Source organism: Rhincodon typus, chromosome 24, assembly GCF_021869965.1.
Source record: "Rhincodon typus isolate 14 chromosome 24, sRhiTyp1.1, whole genome shotgun sequence".
NCBI lineage: Eukaryota > Metazoa > Chordata > Chondrichthyes > Orectolobiformes > Rhincodontidae > Rhincodon > Rhincodon typus.
Window position 1 is genome coordinate 47,159,318 of NC_063355.1, and position 12,723 is coordinate 47,172,040.

Below are 12,723 nucleotides of genomic sequence, written 5' to 3' on the forward strand. Positions count from 1 at the left end.
CCAGTCAGGCTGTAACCTCTCGCGCTGTATCCAGTCAGGCTGTAACCTTTTTTTTATTCTCTTGGCAATCTAGAGGAAATAGAAGCTAGGGGCAGTTGCGTGTTCCTCTTGTAGGATGAGGGAGGTAAGGGTCACTACTGGTGTCCCTTCTGATTTCACCTGCGAGAAGTGCACCCAATTCCAGCTCCTCACAGACTGCGTTAGAGAACTGGAGCTGGAGCTGGATGAACTCCGGATCATTCGGGAGGCTGAAGGGGTGATAGAGAGGAGTTATAGGGAGGTGGTCCCAACCCAAGTTACAGGATAAAGGTAGCTGGGTGACCATCAGGAGGGGGAAAGGGAACAGGCAGACAGTGCAGGGATCCCCTGTGGCCGTTCCCCTCAATAATAAGTATACCATTTTGGATACTGTTGGGGGGGACGAACTACCAGGTGAAGGCCATAGCGGACAGGTGTCTGGCACTGAGCCTGACCCTGTGGCACAGACGAAAGGGGGGAGAAAAGGAGAGCGATACTGATAGGAGATTCACTGGTTCAGGGAACAGACAGGAGATTCTGTGGTACTTAACGTGACTCCCGCATGGTATGTTGCCTCCCAGGTGCCAGGGTCAGGGATGTCTCAGATCGGGTCTTCAGGATTCTTAACGGGGAGGGAGAGCAGCCAGAAGTCATGGTACACATCGGTACCGATGACATAGCTAGGAAAAGAGATGAGGACCTGAAAAGTGATTATAGGGAGTTAGGTTGGAAGCTGAAAGCCAGGACGAGCAGAGTAGTAATCTCAGGATTACTACCGGTGCCACAGGCTAGTGAGGCCAGAAACAGAGAGCGAGTGCAGCTGAACATGTGGCGACAGAGCTGGTGTAGGAGGGAGGGCTTCAAGTTTGTGGATCATTGGGATACCTTCTGGGGAAAGTAGGACCTGTACAGGAAGGACGGGTTGCACCTATATCCTGGGCAGCAGGTTTTCTAGAGCTCTTTGGGAGAGTTTAAACTAGTTTGGCAGGGGGATGGGAACCGGAGCTACAGATCAGAGGATGGGGTAGCCAGTGTACAGACAGATAGAGCAAGCAGAGAATCTGAGAGGAACGATAAGCAGTTGATAGGGCAAAGTGGCAGTCAGTGCGACAGGTTGAGGTGTGTCTACTTCACTGCAAGAAGTGTCAGGAATAAGGGTGACCAACTTAGAGCATGGATCAGTACTTGGAACTACGATGTTGTGGCCATTACAGAGACTTGGATAACACGGGGACAGGAATGGTTGTTGGATGTTCCGGGGTATAGATGTTTCAAAAGAAATAGGAAGGGAGGTAAAAGAGGTGGGGGAGTGGCATTGCTAATCAGGGATGGTATCACAGCTGCAGAAAGGGAGGTCGTGGAGGAGGGTTTGTCGACTGAGTCAGTATGGGTGGAAGTCAGAAACAGGAAAGGAGCAGCCACTTTATTGGGAGTTTTCTATAGAACCCCCCCACCCCCTCCAACAGCAACAGAGACCTGAGGAACAGATTGGGAGGCAGATTTTGGAAATGTGCAGAAATAATACGGTTGTTGTCATGGGTGACTTCAACTTCCCTAATATCGACTGGAACCTCCTAAGTGCAAATGGTTTGAATGGAGCAGATTTTGTCAGGTGTGTCCAGGAAGGATTTCTGACTCAATATGTAGGTAGGCCGAGTAGAGGGGAGGCCATATTGGATTTGGTGCTTGGCAACGAACCAGGCCAGGTGTCAGATCTCTTGGTGGGAGAGCATTTCGGTGATAGTTATCGCAACTCCATTACCTTTACTATTATCATGGAGAGGGATAGCAGTAGACGGTATGGCAAAGTATTTAATTGGGGGAGGGGGAAATTACAATGCTATTAGGCAAGAACTGCTTAGCATAAATTGGGAACAGATGTTCTCAGGGAAATGCACAGCAGAAATGTGGAGGTTGTTCAGGGAGCACTTGCTACAAGTGCTGGATACATTTGTCCCACTGAGGCAATGAAGGGATGGTAAGGTGAAGGAACCTTGGATGACAAGACATGTGGAACATCTAGTCAAGAGGAAGAAGGAAGATTACTTAGGGTTGAGGAAGCAAGGATCGGACAGGTCTGTAGAAGGTTACAAGGCAGCCAGGAGGAAACGAAAGAATGGACTTAGAAGAACTAGAAGGGGCATGAAAAAGCCTTGGCGTTGAGGATTAAGGAAAACCCCAAGACGTTCTATACTTATGTGAGGAACAAGAGGATGGCCAGAGTGAGGGTAGGGCCAATCAGGGATAATGGAGGGAATTTGTGTCTGGAGTTGGAGGAGATAGGGGAAGTTCTTAATGAATACTTTGCTTCAGTATTCACCAGTGAGAGGGACCTTGACGTTTGTGAGGACGGCATAAAACAGGCTGATATGCTCGAATAGGTTGATGTTAGGAAGAAGGATGTGCTAGAAATTTTGAAAAACATGAAAATAGATAAGTCCCCTGGGCCAGACGGGATATACCCAAGGTTTCTATGGGAAGCAAGGGAAGAGATTGCTGCCCTTTTGGCAATGATCTTTGCGTCCTCACTGTCCACTGGAGTAGTACTAGATGACTGGAGGGTGGCAAATGTTATTCCCTTGTTCAAGAAAGGGAATAGGGATAATCCTGGGAATTACAGACCAGTCAGTCTTACTTCTGTGGTGGGAAAATTATTGGAGAGAATTCTGACAGATAGTATTTATGATTATTTGGAAAAGCACAGTTTGATTAGAGATAGTCAGCATGGCTTGGTGAGGGGCAGGTCATGCCTCACAAGCCTTATTGAATTCTTTGAGGATGTGACAAAACACATCGATGAAGGTAGAGCAGTGGATGTGGTGTATATGGATTTTAGTGAGACATTTGATAAGGTTCCCCATGGTAGGCTCATTCAGAAAGTAAGGAGGCATGGGATTCAGGGAAATTTGGCTGTCTGGACACAGAATTGGCTGTCCAATAGAAGACAGAGAGTGGTAGTAGATGGAAAGTATTCAGCCTGGAGCTCGGTGACCAGTGGTGTTCCACAGGGATCTGTTCTGGGACCTCTGCTCCTTGTGATCTTTATAAATGACTTGGATGAGGAAGTGGAAGGGTGGGTTAGTAATTTTGCCGATGACACGAATGTTGGTGAAGTTGTGGACAGCATGGAGGGCTGTTGTAGGTTGTAACGGAACATTGACAGGATGCAGAGCTGGGCAAAGAAGTGGCGGATGGAATTTAACCCAGAAAAGTGTGAAGTGATTCATTTTGGAAAGTTGAATTTGAATGCAGAATACAGGGTTAATGGTACGATTCTTGGCAGTGTGGAGGACAGAAGGATCTTGGGGTCCACGTCCATAGACCCCTCAAAGTTGATAGGGTTGTAAAGAAGGCGTATGGTGTGTTGGCTTTCGTTGGCAGGGGAATTGAGTTTAAGAGCAGTGAGGTTATGCTGTAGCTCTATAAAACTCTGGTTAGACCACACTTGGAATATTGTGTTCAGTTCTGGTCGCCTCATTATAGGAAGGATGTGGAAGCTTTAGAGAGGGTGCAGAGGAGATTTACCAGGATGCTGCCTGGACTGGAGGGCAGGTCTTATGAGGAAAGGTTGAGGGAGCGAGGGCTTTTTTCATTGGAGCGAAGAAGGATGAGAGGTGCCTTGATAGAGGTGTACAAGATGATGAGAGGCATAGATAGAGTGGATAGTCAGACTTTTTCCCAGGGCGGAAATGACTATTATGAGGGGGCATAATTTTAAGGTGATGGAGGAAGGTATAGGGGAGATGTCAGAGGTAGGTTCTTCACACAGAGAGTGGTGGGCGTGTGGAATGCGCTGCCGGCACTGGTAGTGGAGTCAGATACTTTAGGGACTTTAAGCGACTCTTGGATAGGCACATGGAGGATAGTAAATTGTAGGGTATGCAGGGTAGATTGATCTTAGTAGGATAATAGGTCAGCACAACATCGTGGCCCGAAGGGCCTGTACTGTGCTGTACTATTCTATGTTCTTAACCTCTCGTGCTGTACTCAGTCACGCTGTAACCTCACGCTGTACCCAGTCACGCTGTCACCTCTCACATTGTACCCAGTCAGGCTGTAATCTCACACACCGTACACACCATCTGATCACAACGACACTGTAACCTACTGTTCTGCCAAATTCTTTACCAATTGTACAGGCCATGAAACCAGGACCTGATGTGTTGTTTTGTTTGACACACCTCAAACCTAATCACAAATAAAGTGACAAATGCCCACTTGCCTTCCTCTCCAGAAATGTTGTCAGGTGTCCAAAATTCTTCGGATGCTGAATGAACCTGGGAATTGAAAGGAAGTAGTGTCAAGTTCACAGTTTTTGGAGTGTCTTCTGCGTAACGCGACACTGAGTGACAATCTATCATCCTTTCTCATTGTTGCTTTAATAACACTCTCACCTGCTCTGAAGCTTCACTGTAACTAGTTTAGATTTAGTGACTAACCAGTCACTGGTGGCAAGACTCTATAGCTATTCTCCTTCCCTGTGAAATAAAGTTCTGGAATATTCTGGGTCGTAATGCTGGATGCAGGGGTTCCTGTTGCTCGGAATACCGCTGGATTGCAGCCCTCTGTACAACATCCAACAATGACCAGTCTTAGCTGGATGACACACCACGACAACTTCTCCAAGTTTTCACCCCTCTCCCTGTTAACCCCTCCTAAGAAACAGCATTTACAGATAGTGTGGAGGATTGTCAGAGGATATGGCAGGATATAGGTAGGCTGGAGACGTGGACAGAGAAATGGCAGATGAAGTTTAATCCAGATAAATGTGAGGTGATGCATTTTGGAAGGTCTAATGCAGGAGGGAGTAGATGGAAGAAATGTTAGTAGCATCAACTTGCAGAGGGATCTAAGTGTACAGGTCCACAGTTCCCTGAAAGTGGTAACACTAGTGGATAAGGTGGTCAAGAAGGCATATGGCATGCTTACCTTCATCGGTCATGGCACAGAATATAAAAATGCGCAAGTCATGTTGCAGCTGTATAGAACTTTAGTGAGGCCACATTTGGAATAACGCATACAGTTCTGGTCACCACACTACCAGAAGGAAGTGAAGGCTTTGGAGAGGGTACAGAAAAGATTTACCAGGATGTTGCCCGCTTTGGAGGGTATTAGTATGTCAGCGCTGATGAAGTGTCTTCTAGACTGGAAACATGAGTTCGCTCTCTCTCCATTGATGCTGTCTAACCCAGTGTGATCTCCAGCATTTGTTGCTTTCAGAACAGATTCCAGCTTCTGCAGTAATTTGCTGTTAGCCATGAGGAGAGACTGGACAAGCTTTGGTTAGGTTTCACTTGAACATCAGAGGCTGAGGGTGACCTGATAGAAGTTTACAAAATTATAAGAGGCACAGATAGATTGGATAGTCGGAGTCTTTTTCCCTGAGTGGAGAAATCAATTACTAGGGAACATAAGTTTAAGGTAAAAGAGGGCAAGTTTAAAGGGGATATGAGAGGTAGGTGTTTCTATTTTACACAGAGGGCGGTAAGTGCGTGGAATGCACTGTCAGAGGATGTGACGGTGGAGGTGGATACAATAGCAGCATTTAAGAGGCATCTTGACAGATACATGAATAGACATGGAATAGAGGGATACGGATCCCATAGAAGGCAAAAGGTTTTTAGTTTAGAAAGGCATCATGTGCTGGTGCAGTCTTGGTGGGTTGAAGGGCCTGTTCCTGTGCTGTACTGTTCTCTGTTTTCTTAAGAAAGTTGCCATAGGAATAGTGGGTGCTCTGGTGGTCATTTTCTAAGATTCTTTCAACTCTGGAAGAGTTCCTACAGATTGGAGGCTAGCTAATGTAACCCTACTGTTTAAAAAGGGAGGCAGAGAGAAAACAGGGAGTTACAGAGCAGTGTATTTGATGTCAGGAGTGGGGAAAATGTGAGAGTCGATTATAAAAGATATAATAGCCGAGCATTTGGAAAACAGTGGCAGGATCTGAGAGAATCAGATTGGATTTACAAATGGGAGATCATGCTTGACAAATCTACCGATTTCTTTGAAGATGTAACCTGCGGTATTGATGAGGGGGAGCCGGTGGATGTAGCTTACTTGGGCTTTCAGAATGCTTTTGACAAAATCCCATGTAAGAGTTTAATGTGTAAAGTTAAAGCGCATGGGATTAGGGATAGTGGACTGAGATAGACGGATAACCATTTGGCAGACAGGAACAAACAGGAGGAATAAATGGGTCTTTTTCTGAATGGCAGGCAGTGACTAATGGAGTACTTCAGGGATCCCAGCTATTTACAATATAGGTTAATGATTTAGATGAGTGAACTAAATGTAATATTTCTAAATTTCCAGATAACATAAAGCTGGATGGCAGGCTGAGCTGCGAGGAGGATGGAGAGATGTTGCAATGTAATTGGGACAGGCTGAGTGAGCAAGCAAATACATCGCACATACAGTATAACGTGGATAATTGAGAGGTTATCCACTTCGGTAGCAAAAAGTAGGAAGGCAGACTATTAGGTGAATAGCTATAAATTGAGAGAGGGTATGTTCAAAAAGACCTGGGGTTTCTTTGTGCACCAGCTGCTGAAAGTAGGTGTATGGGTGCAGCAGGCAGTAAAGAAGGCAAACTGTATCTTGACCTTCATAGCGAGACGATTTGGGTACAGCAACATGGATGTCTTGCTGCAATTAGACAGGGCATTGGTAAGGCCACACTTGGGATATGGTGTGCAGTTTTGGTCTGAGGAACAATGTTCCTGCTATGGAGGGAGTGTAGCAAAAGTTTGCTGAATTGATTCCTGGGATGGCAGGACTGATGTAGGAGGAGAGATTGAGTCAGTTCGGATTGTAGTCACTGGAGTTCAGAAGAATGAGGAGGGATCTCATAGAAACCTATAAAATTCTAACAGGACTAGACAGGGTTGATGCAGGAAGGACGTTCCCGTTGGTGGGGGAATCCAGAATCAAGGTTCATAGTTTAAGGAGAAAGTGTTAACCTTTTAGGACTGAGAGGAGCAGAAATATCGTCACCCAGAGAGTCGTGAGCCTGTGGAATTCACGATCACAGAAAGTGGTTGAGGCCAAAACGTTATGTGTTTTCAAGATGGAAATAGATATTGCTCTTGTAGCTAAAGTGATCAAGGAATCTGGGGGCAGGGCAGGATCAGGGTATTGAGTGTGACAATCAGCCATGATCATATTGAATGAAGGAGCAGGCTTGAAAGGCTGAATGGCCTACTCCTAACTCCTATGTTTCTGTGAACAATCAGCAGAAACTCCACTGCGGACTGAAATCCAAAATTTTGTTCCTTTACATCATCAGCCTGATAAAGTTGGGATCATACAGCGTGGAAACAGACCCTCTGGTCCAACAAGTCCATGCTGACTATAATCCCAAACTAAACCCAGTCCCAGCTGCCTGCACTTGGCCCATTTCCCTCCAAACCTTTCCTACTCATGGACTTATCCAAATGCCTTTTAAATGTTGTAACTGTACTAGCATCCACCACTTCCTCTGGCAGTACATTCCACACACGAAGTCCCTCATGTCCTTTTCAACTCTTTCTCTTCTCACCTTCAAAATATGTCCCTAAATTGTGAACTCCCCCTTTGAGCAGCACAGTGGCTCAGTGGTTAGCACTGCTGCCTCACAGCACCAGGGTCGCAGGTTCAATCCCATCCTCAGGTGACTGTGTGGAGTTTGCACATTCTCCCCGTATCTGTGTGGGTTTCCTCCAGATGCTGTTGTTTCCTCCCATAGTCGAAACATGTGCAGATTAGGTGGATTGGCCGTGCTAAATTACCCATAGTGTTCAGGGATCTGCAAGCTAGGTAGATTAGCCATGGAAAATGCAGGGTTAGAGAGATAAGGTAGGGCAGTGGGCGTGGGTAGGATGCTCTATGGAAGGTTGGTATGGACTCAATGGGCTGAATGGCCTGCTTCCAACACTTAGGGATTCCATAAAAGACCCTTGTCATTCACCTTATCGATGCCCCTCATGATTTTATAAACCTCAGTAAGTCACCCCTCAACCTCCCATGTTCCAGTGAAAAAAGTCCCAGCCTTTCCAGTCTATTTTTATATCTCAAACCCTCCAATCCTGGCAACATCTCAGTTAATCTTTTCTGAACCCTTTCCAGTTTAATAATATCCTTGCTATAACAGGGCGACCAGTCCTGTCAGTCAGTAAAAATTCCCAGACACAAATCACTTACAGTAAATGTTTTATGCAGCGAGAGTGTAAGAGATTTATTTTAATATTTGACAAGAACGCCCTCTGTCCCCCGGCCAGGTGTACAGTGACTCCAGCCAGTCAATACAAACAAACACCTTCAAATGGTCCTTACTTTTCTCTGAAGATCTCTTTCTCGTGGTCTCCCCAGTGGTTGAGAAGCTGCTGTTCCTTGTACACCTTCATGGGATCTTCCATTAACCCATTCATGTTGATAAATTTAACACGCTGTTGGTCTGCATCAAACAGCATTGGTGGGATAACAGCCAATTGTCGCATCTGCTTCTCAGTGTTCTACAGGAAAAAGAATGTAAACTCCATTGGTAATGCCTTTCCCCCAGGAGCTGCCTGGTGTGCAGTGAGGAACTTGCTGGTTGTACAGGAGCAGAACGTGTACAGCCCCATTATTCCAAACATAACTGAGTGCACCCTATTTATGTCCAGTGCTGGGGGTTGTTGTAAAATATCTGCACCCCCTAAGCAGGCAGCCTGCCTCCATATTCCCCCCGGGTTGATCTATTCCTCTTCAAGAGAGCTGTACTCATCGTGAGGAATCTGCTGCTGTGTGATGATTTTAGCAGCAGCTGTTCAAATTGTGGAGCAATTGGGAGCAGTGAGGGATATGGGGAACTTTTCCTGAGGAATGTCAAGATTCAAGTACCAAAATTTACCAGCTTTTCTAAAATGCAGACAGGTTATTAGTTTCTCAGAACTGTCAGTTTGGGGACGACAGCAACAAAGTTTTCCTTATTTTTTGAATGAATATTTAATATAAAAATAAGGAGCACAATGAGGCCACAAACACATCAAAAAAAATTCCCCAAAATTCTCCCAAAACTGCCTTCATGAAACACATTAATTGATTCAGTAATTATTTCAGTACAACCCCCTTTTTGCGTCAGAATCTCTAGTCTTTACAAAAACTCATTAAGTGAAAAGTTTAAAGATAAGGTGGAACAAATTATTTCTGACCCCAGTGATTATTCACCCAAGTTTGTCTGAGGTAATAAGATTTAATGGGTTGTCAGTGGCAGTAGTCCTTGGGCTGTGACCTACACCGAGTCTCTGTGAGGGACACTGCCTGCTCAGAAGGAAAAGGTGCTGGTTTCTTGCGACTCACTCCACTGTAATGAGCTCCCAGCCTCACGCCCACATTGTCCTGCGGCAAGAGACACAACTGTGGTAAATCCCAAAGAGAAAGCAGAGTGAAAGTTTGTAAAGAGAAAGCTCACCTCTTGTTCTGAAAGTCCATCGATAATCTCAGAGATTTCGTGTTCACTCCGAGCCACAGTTGCTGACAGTGTGCAGCCCCGCTGTCCTACCCTGCTGATAAAACACATCAAAAACAAGTAAATCTCACAGTCAGCTCAATCCGGAGAAAGATAGCTCAGGGCTGGCAATGTTCTGTGAACTGTCACTTTCTCACAGCTGTAGGGGGGGTTGCACTATGTTCAAGGTAAAAACAAAATCTGTCAAACAACAACTGCATTGTCTGCTGCATTGAAATTTGCTGAAGTCTCAGGAATGTGGGGAACCATCCCCAATCATCAAACCATCCCAATTAACCAAAGACATGCAATGCAGCAAGATACATCACACACACTACAAGGATAATGAGTCAAAAGTCATGGTGAAGGGTTGAGCAGTTTGGACTCTGCAGAGCTTAATAAGAACATAAGAACTAGGAGCAGGAGGAGGCCATCTGGCCCCTCGAGCCTGCCTCGCCATTTAATAAGATCATGGCTGATCTTCTTGAGACTCAGCTCCACTTACCCGCCCGCTCACCGTAACCCTTAATTCCTTTATTGTTCAAAAATTTATCTAGCCTTGCCTTAAACACATTCAGCGAGGTAGCTTCAACCGCTTCACTGGGCAGGAAATTCCACAGATTCACAAGCCTTTGGGTGAAGAAGTTCCTCCTGACCTCAGTCCTACATCTGCTTCCCTTTATTTTGAGGCGATGCTCCCTAGTCCTAGTTTCACCTGCTAGTGGAAACAACCTCCCTGCCTCCACCTTATCTACTCCCTTCATAATCTTATATGTTTCTATAAGATCTCCCCTCATTCTTCTGAATTCCAATGAGTATAATCCCAGCCTATTCAGTCTCTCCTCATAATCCAACCCTCTCAACTCTGGAATCAACCGAGTGAATCTCCTCTGCACCCCCTCCAGTGCTAGTATATCCCTTCTCAAGTAAGGAGACCAAAACTGCACACAGTACTCCAGGTGTGGCCTCACCAGGACCCTATACAGCTGCAGCATAGCCTCCCTGTTTTTAAACTCCATCCCTCTAGCAATGGCAGACAAAATTCCGTTTGCCTTTTTAATTACCTGCTGTACCTGCAATCCTACTTTTAGCGATTCATGCACAAGGACACCTAAGTCCCTCTGCACAGCAGCGTGCTGCAGTTTTTTACCATTTAAAACATAGTCCATTTTGCTGTTATTCCTACCAAAATGGATGACCTCACACTTATCAACATTGTACTCCATCTGCCAGACCTTTGCCCACTCACTTAGACCATCTATATCCCTCTGCAGACTTTCAGCGTCTTCTGCACACTTTGTTCTACTTTGCTCATTAATACTGAATAACTGCTCTCAACTTCCTGCTAAATTACTATGGGTATCATTCCATCTGTCAGAAATTAGTCTATTCTAGTGCACAACTTTGTATTTCTTAAGATGTTCGGTTCAGAGGGAGTAAAATATTTTGACTTATAAAAACATCTGTAAGGCCTGGAGTTAGATTATGTTCCACGTTATGACAGCATTCCCATTTGTCAAATTCCTAGTCAGATCCATACAGATGAAGGAGTTTGAAAGAACTGCAGATGCTGGAGTCAGAGACAACACAGTGTGAAGCTGGAGGAACAGAGCAGGCCAGGCAGCATCAGAGGAACAGGAAAGCTGACGTTTCGGGTCGGGACCCTTCTTCAGACGGTTGACCCATAGAGATGAAAAAGTCTCTGAATAACAACCACAATATTCTTCATCAATAACTGCATCCCGTGTGTTTATTGTGAGATTGTGTCATGCAGAATGAATGACAACTCAGACAAGTTCTTGTTTTAATCAGTAAATATTGGAGTTTAATGTTTGAAAGCTTTGTACCTTTGCATTCGTTCCTGCAGCTCTCGCTGTTTACGAATCTCTGGGAACTGTCGCTCATAGTATTCCCGCACCTTGTTTTCCTTGGCTCGTCGCCGTGGGTTATTCTCAATACGTTCAATCTTCTTTTCCCAGACTTCCATCAGTTGGTCGTACCGTTGACAAAATTTCTGTTCCTATAAAAGGTCAAGGACAGGGCTTTGGGTCAATCCTCTCACTCAGTCCCTTCAACACCAGCATAGAGATGACCACTGACACTGCCCCCTCTCTAAACAGGCAGCGCCAATAAACCCAATACGCATAGGAATGAGGAGAAGGAGTAGACCATTCGGCCCCTCGAGCCTGCTGTGCCATTCACTAAGACCATGGCTGATCTGTCATTCTCATCATATCCCACATTCCCATCTCTCTCAATGCTCCTCATGGCCTGAAGGCACCAGTCTGTTGTGAAGGTGGTGAGACTTTCTGTGACCGATGGGACTGAGTGAGCAGCCCCGAACACAACAGAGCATGCAGCTAATCAGAGAGGACCAGCAGTGACAGACATGAGAAACATTTATACACCCAGGCACAGGTTAAAGAGCAGACCACTTCTAGATCATAATCGCGGCCCTGTACTCACCATCCTGCACTCGCTGTCTGCGCTATCAGCCCTGAGCTCGCCGTCCTGCGCTCGCGGCCCTGCAATTGCTGTCCTGCGCTTGCGGCCCTGAGCTCACTGCTGTCGGCTCGCAGTCCTGCGCTCGCCGTCCTGAGCTCGCGGTCCTGAGCTCGCAGCCCTGCACACACCATCCTATGCTCGCCGTCCTGCGCTCCCAGACTATTCTCAGTCTCTCTACTCTTTGCCTTAGCCACTGACTACAAGAGGGTCCCACATCTCCTCTACCTAGGGTTCTGGGTTTGAAACAATGCTGTTTGTACTCTCCCGAAGACATTTCTGAAAAGTTAACAACGCTGAAAATAGAAGCTGCAAACTTCTCTGCAATTGTACTGAGATTGTGATTACAACAGATTCCAAACTGACTGCACGTTGAAATCAGCAGAGATAGACTTCCCTGGAATTACCTGATATCTTCCTGATGTTAAGCACAGCTCTGACCCCAACAATGACCCCTCACCCCCAACCCTTATCAAGGCTTTAGTCCCTCCCTCCAACCCCTCACTACTGCCCTACCCTAACTTAAACCATCCACAAAGTCTCTCGTGGATAGGGAAAGCTCAGGGGAGTGGGGCTGGTAACTGCATGATGGGCTGAATAGCCTTCATTGGTATTATTTTAGGATTCTGTCGAAACCAAACAGACTGAGGATTGCACTTATTTAGCAAACAGCTTAATGGCTAATATTTTAATTGTACGCCAAAAGAGACAAATCACAAGAAGCAACAGGATATTAAAAAAAT

General features: G+C 45.8%; 1 protein-coding gene across 1 annotated transcript in view; it reads right to left on the reverse strand.

Moving 5' to 3' along the window:
* The window catches only part of LOC109920052 (nuclear receptor corepressor 2-like), a 116,447-nt gene that overhangs the window by 60,201 nt on the left and 43,523 nt on the right, over window positions 1-12,723 (reverse strand). The window contains exons 9-12 of the mRNA XM_048611771.1: window positions 11,326-11,498; window positions 9,443-9,533; window positions 8,326-8,504; window positions 4,241-4,295 (exon numbers count right to left, since the gene is read on the reverse strand). Coding sequence (XP_048467728.1) covers window positions 4,241-4,295; window positions 8,326-8,504; window positions 9,443-9,533; window positions 11,326-11,498 — 498 coding nt within the window. The remainder of the gene's footprint in view (window positions 1-4,240; window positions 4,296-8,325; window positions 8,505-9,442; window positions 9,534-11,325; window positions 11,499-12,723) is intronic.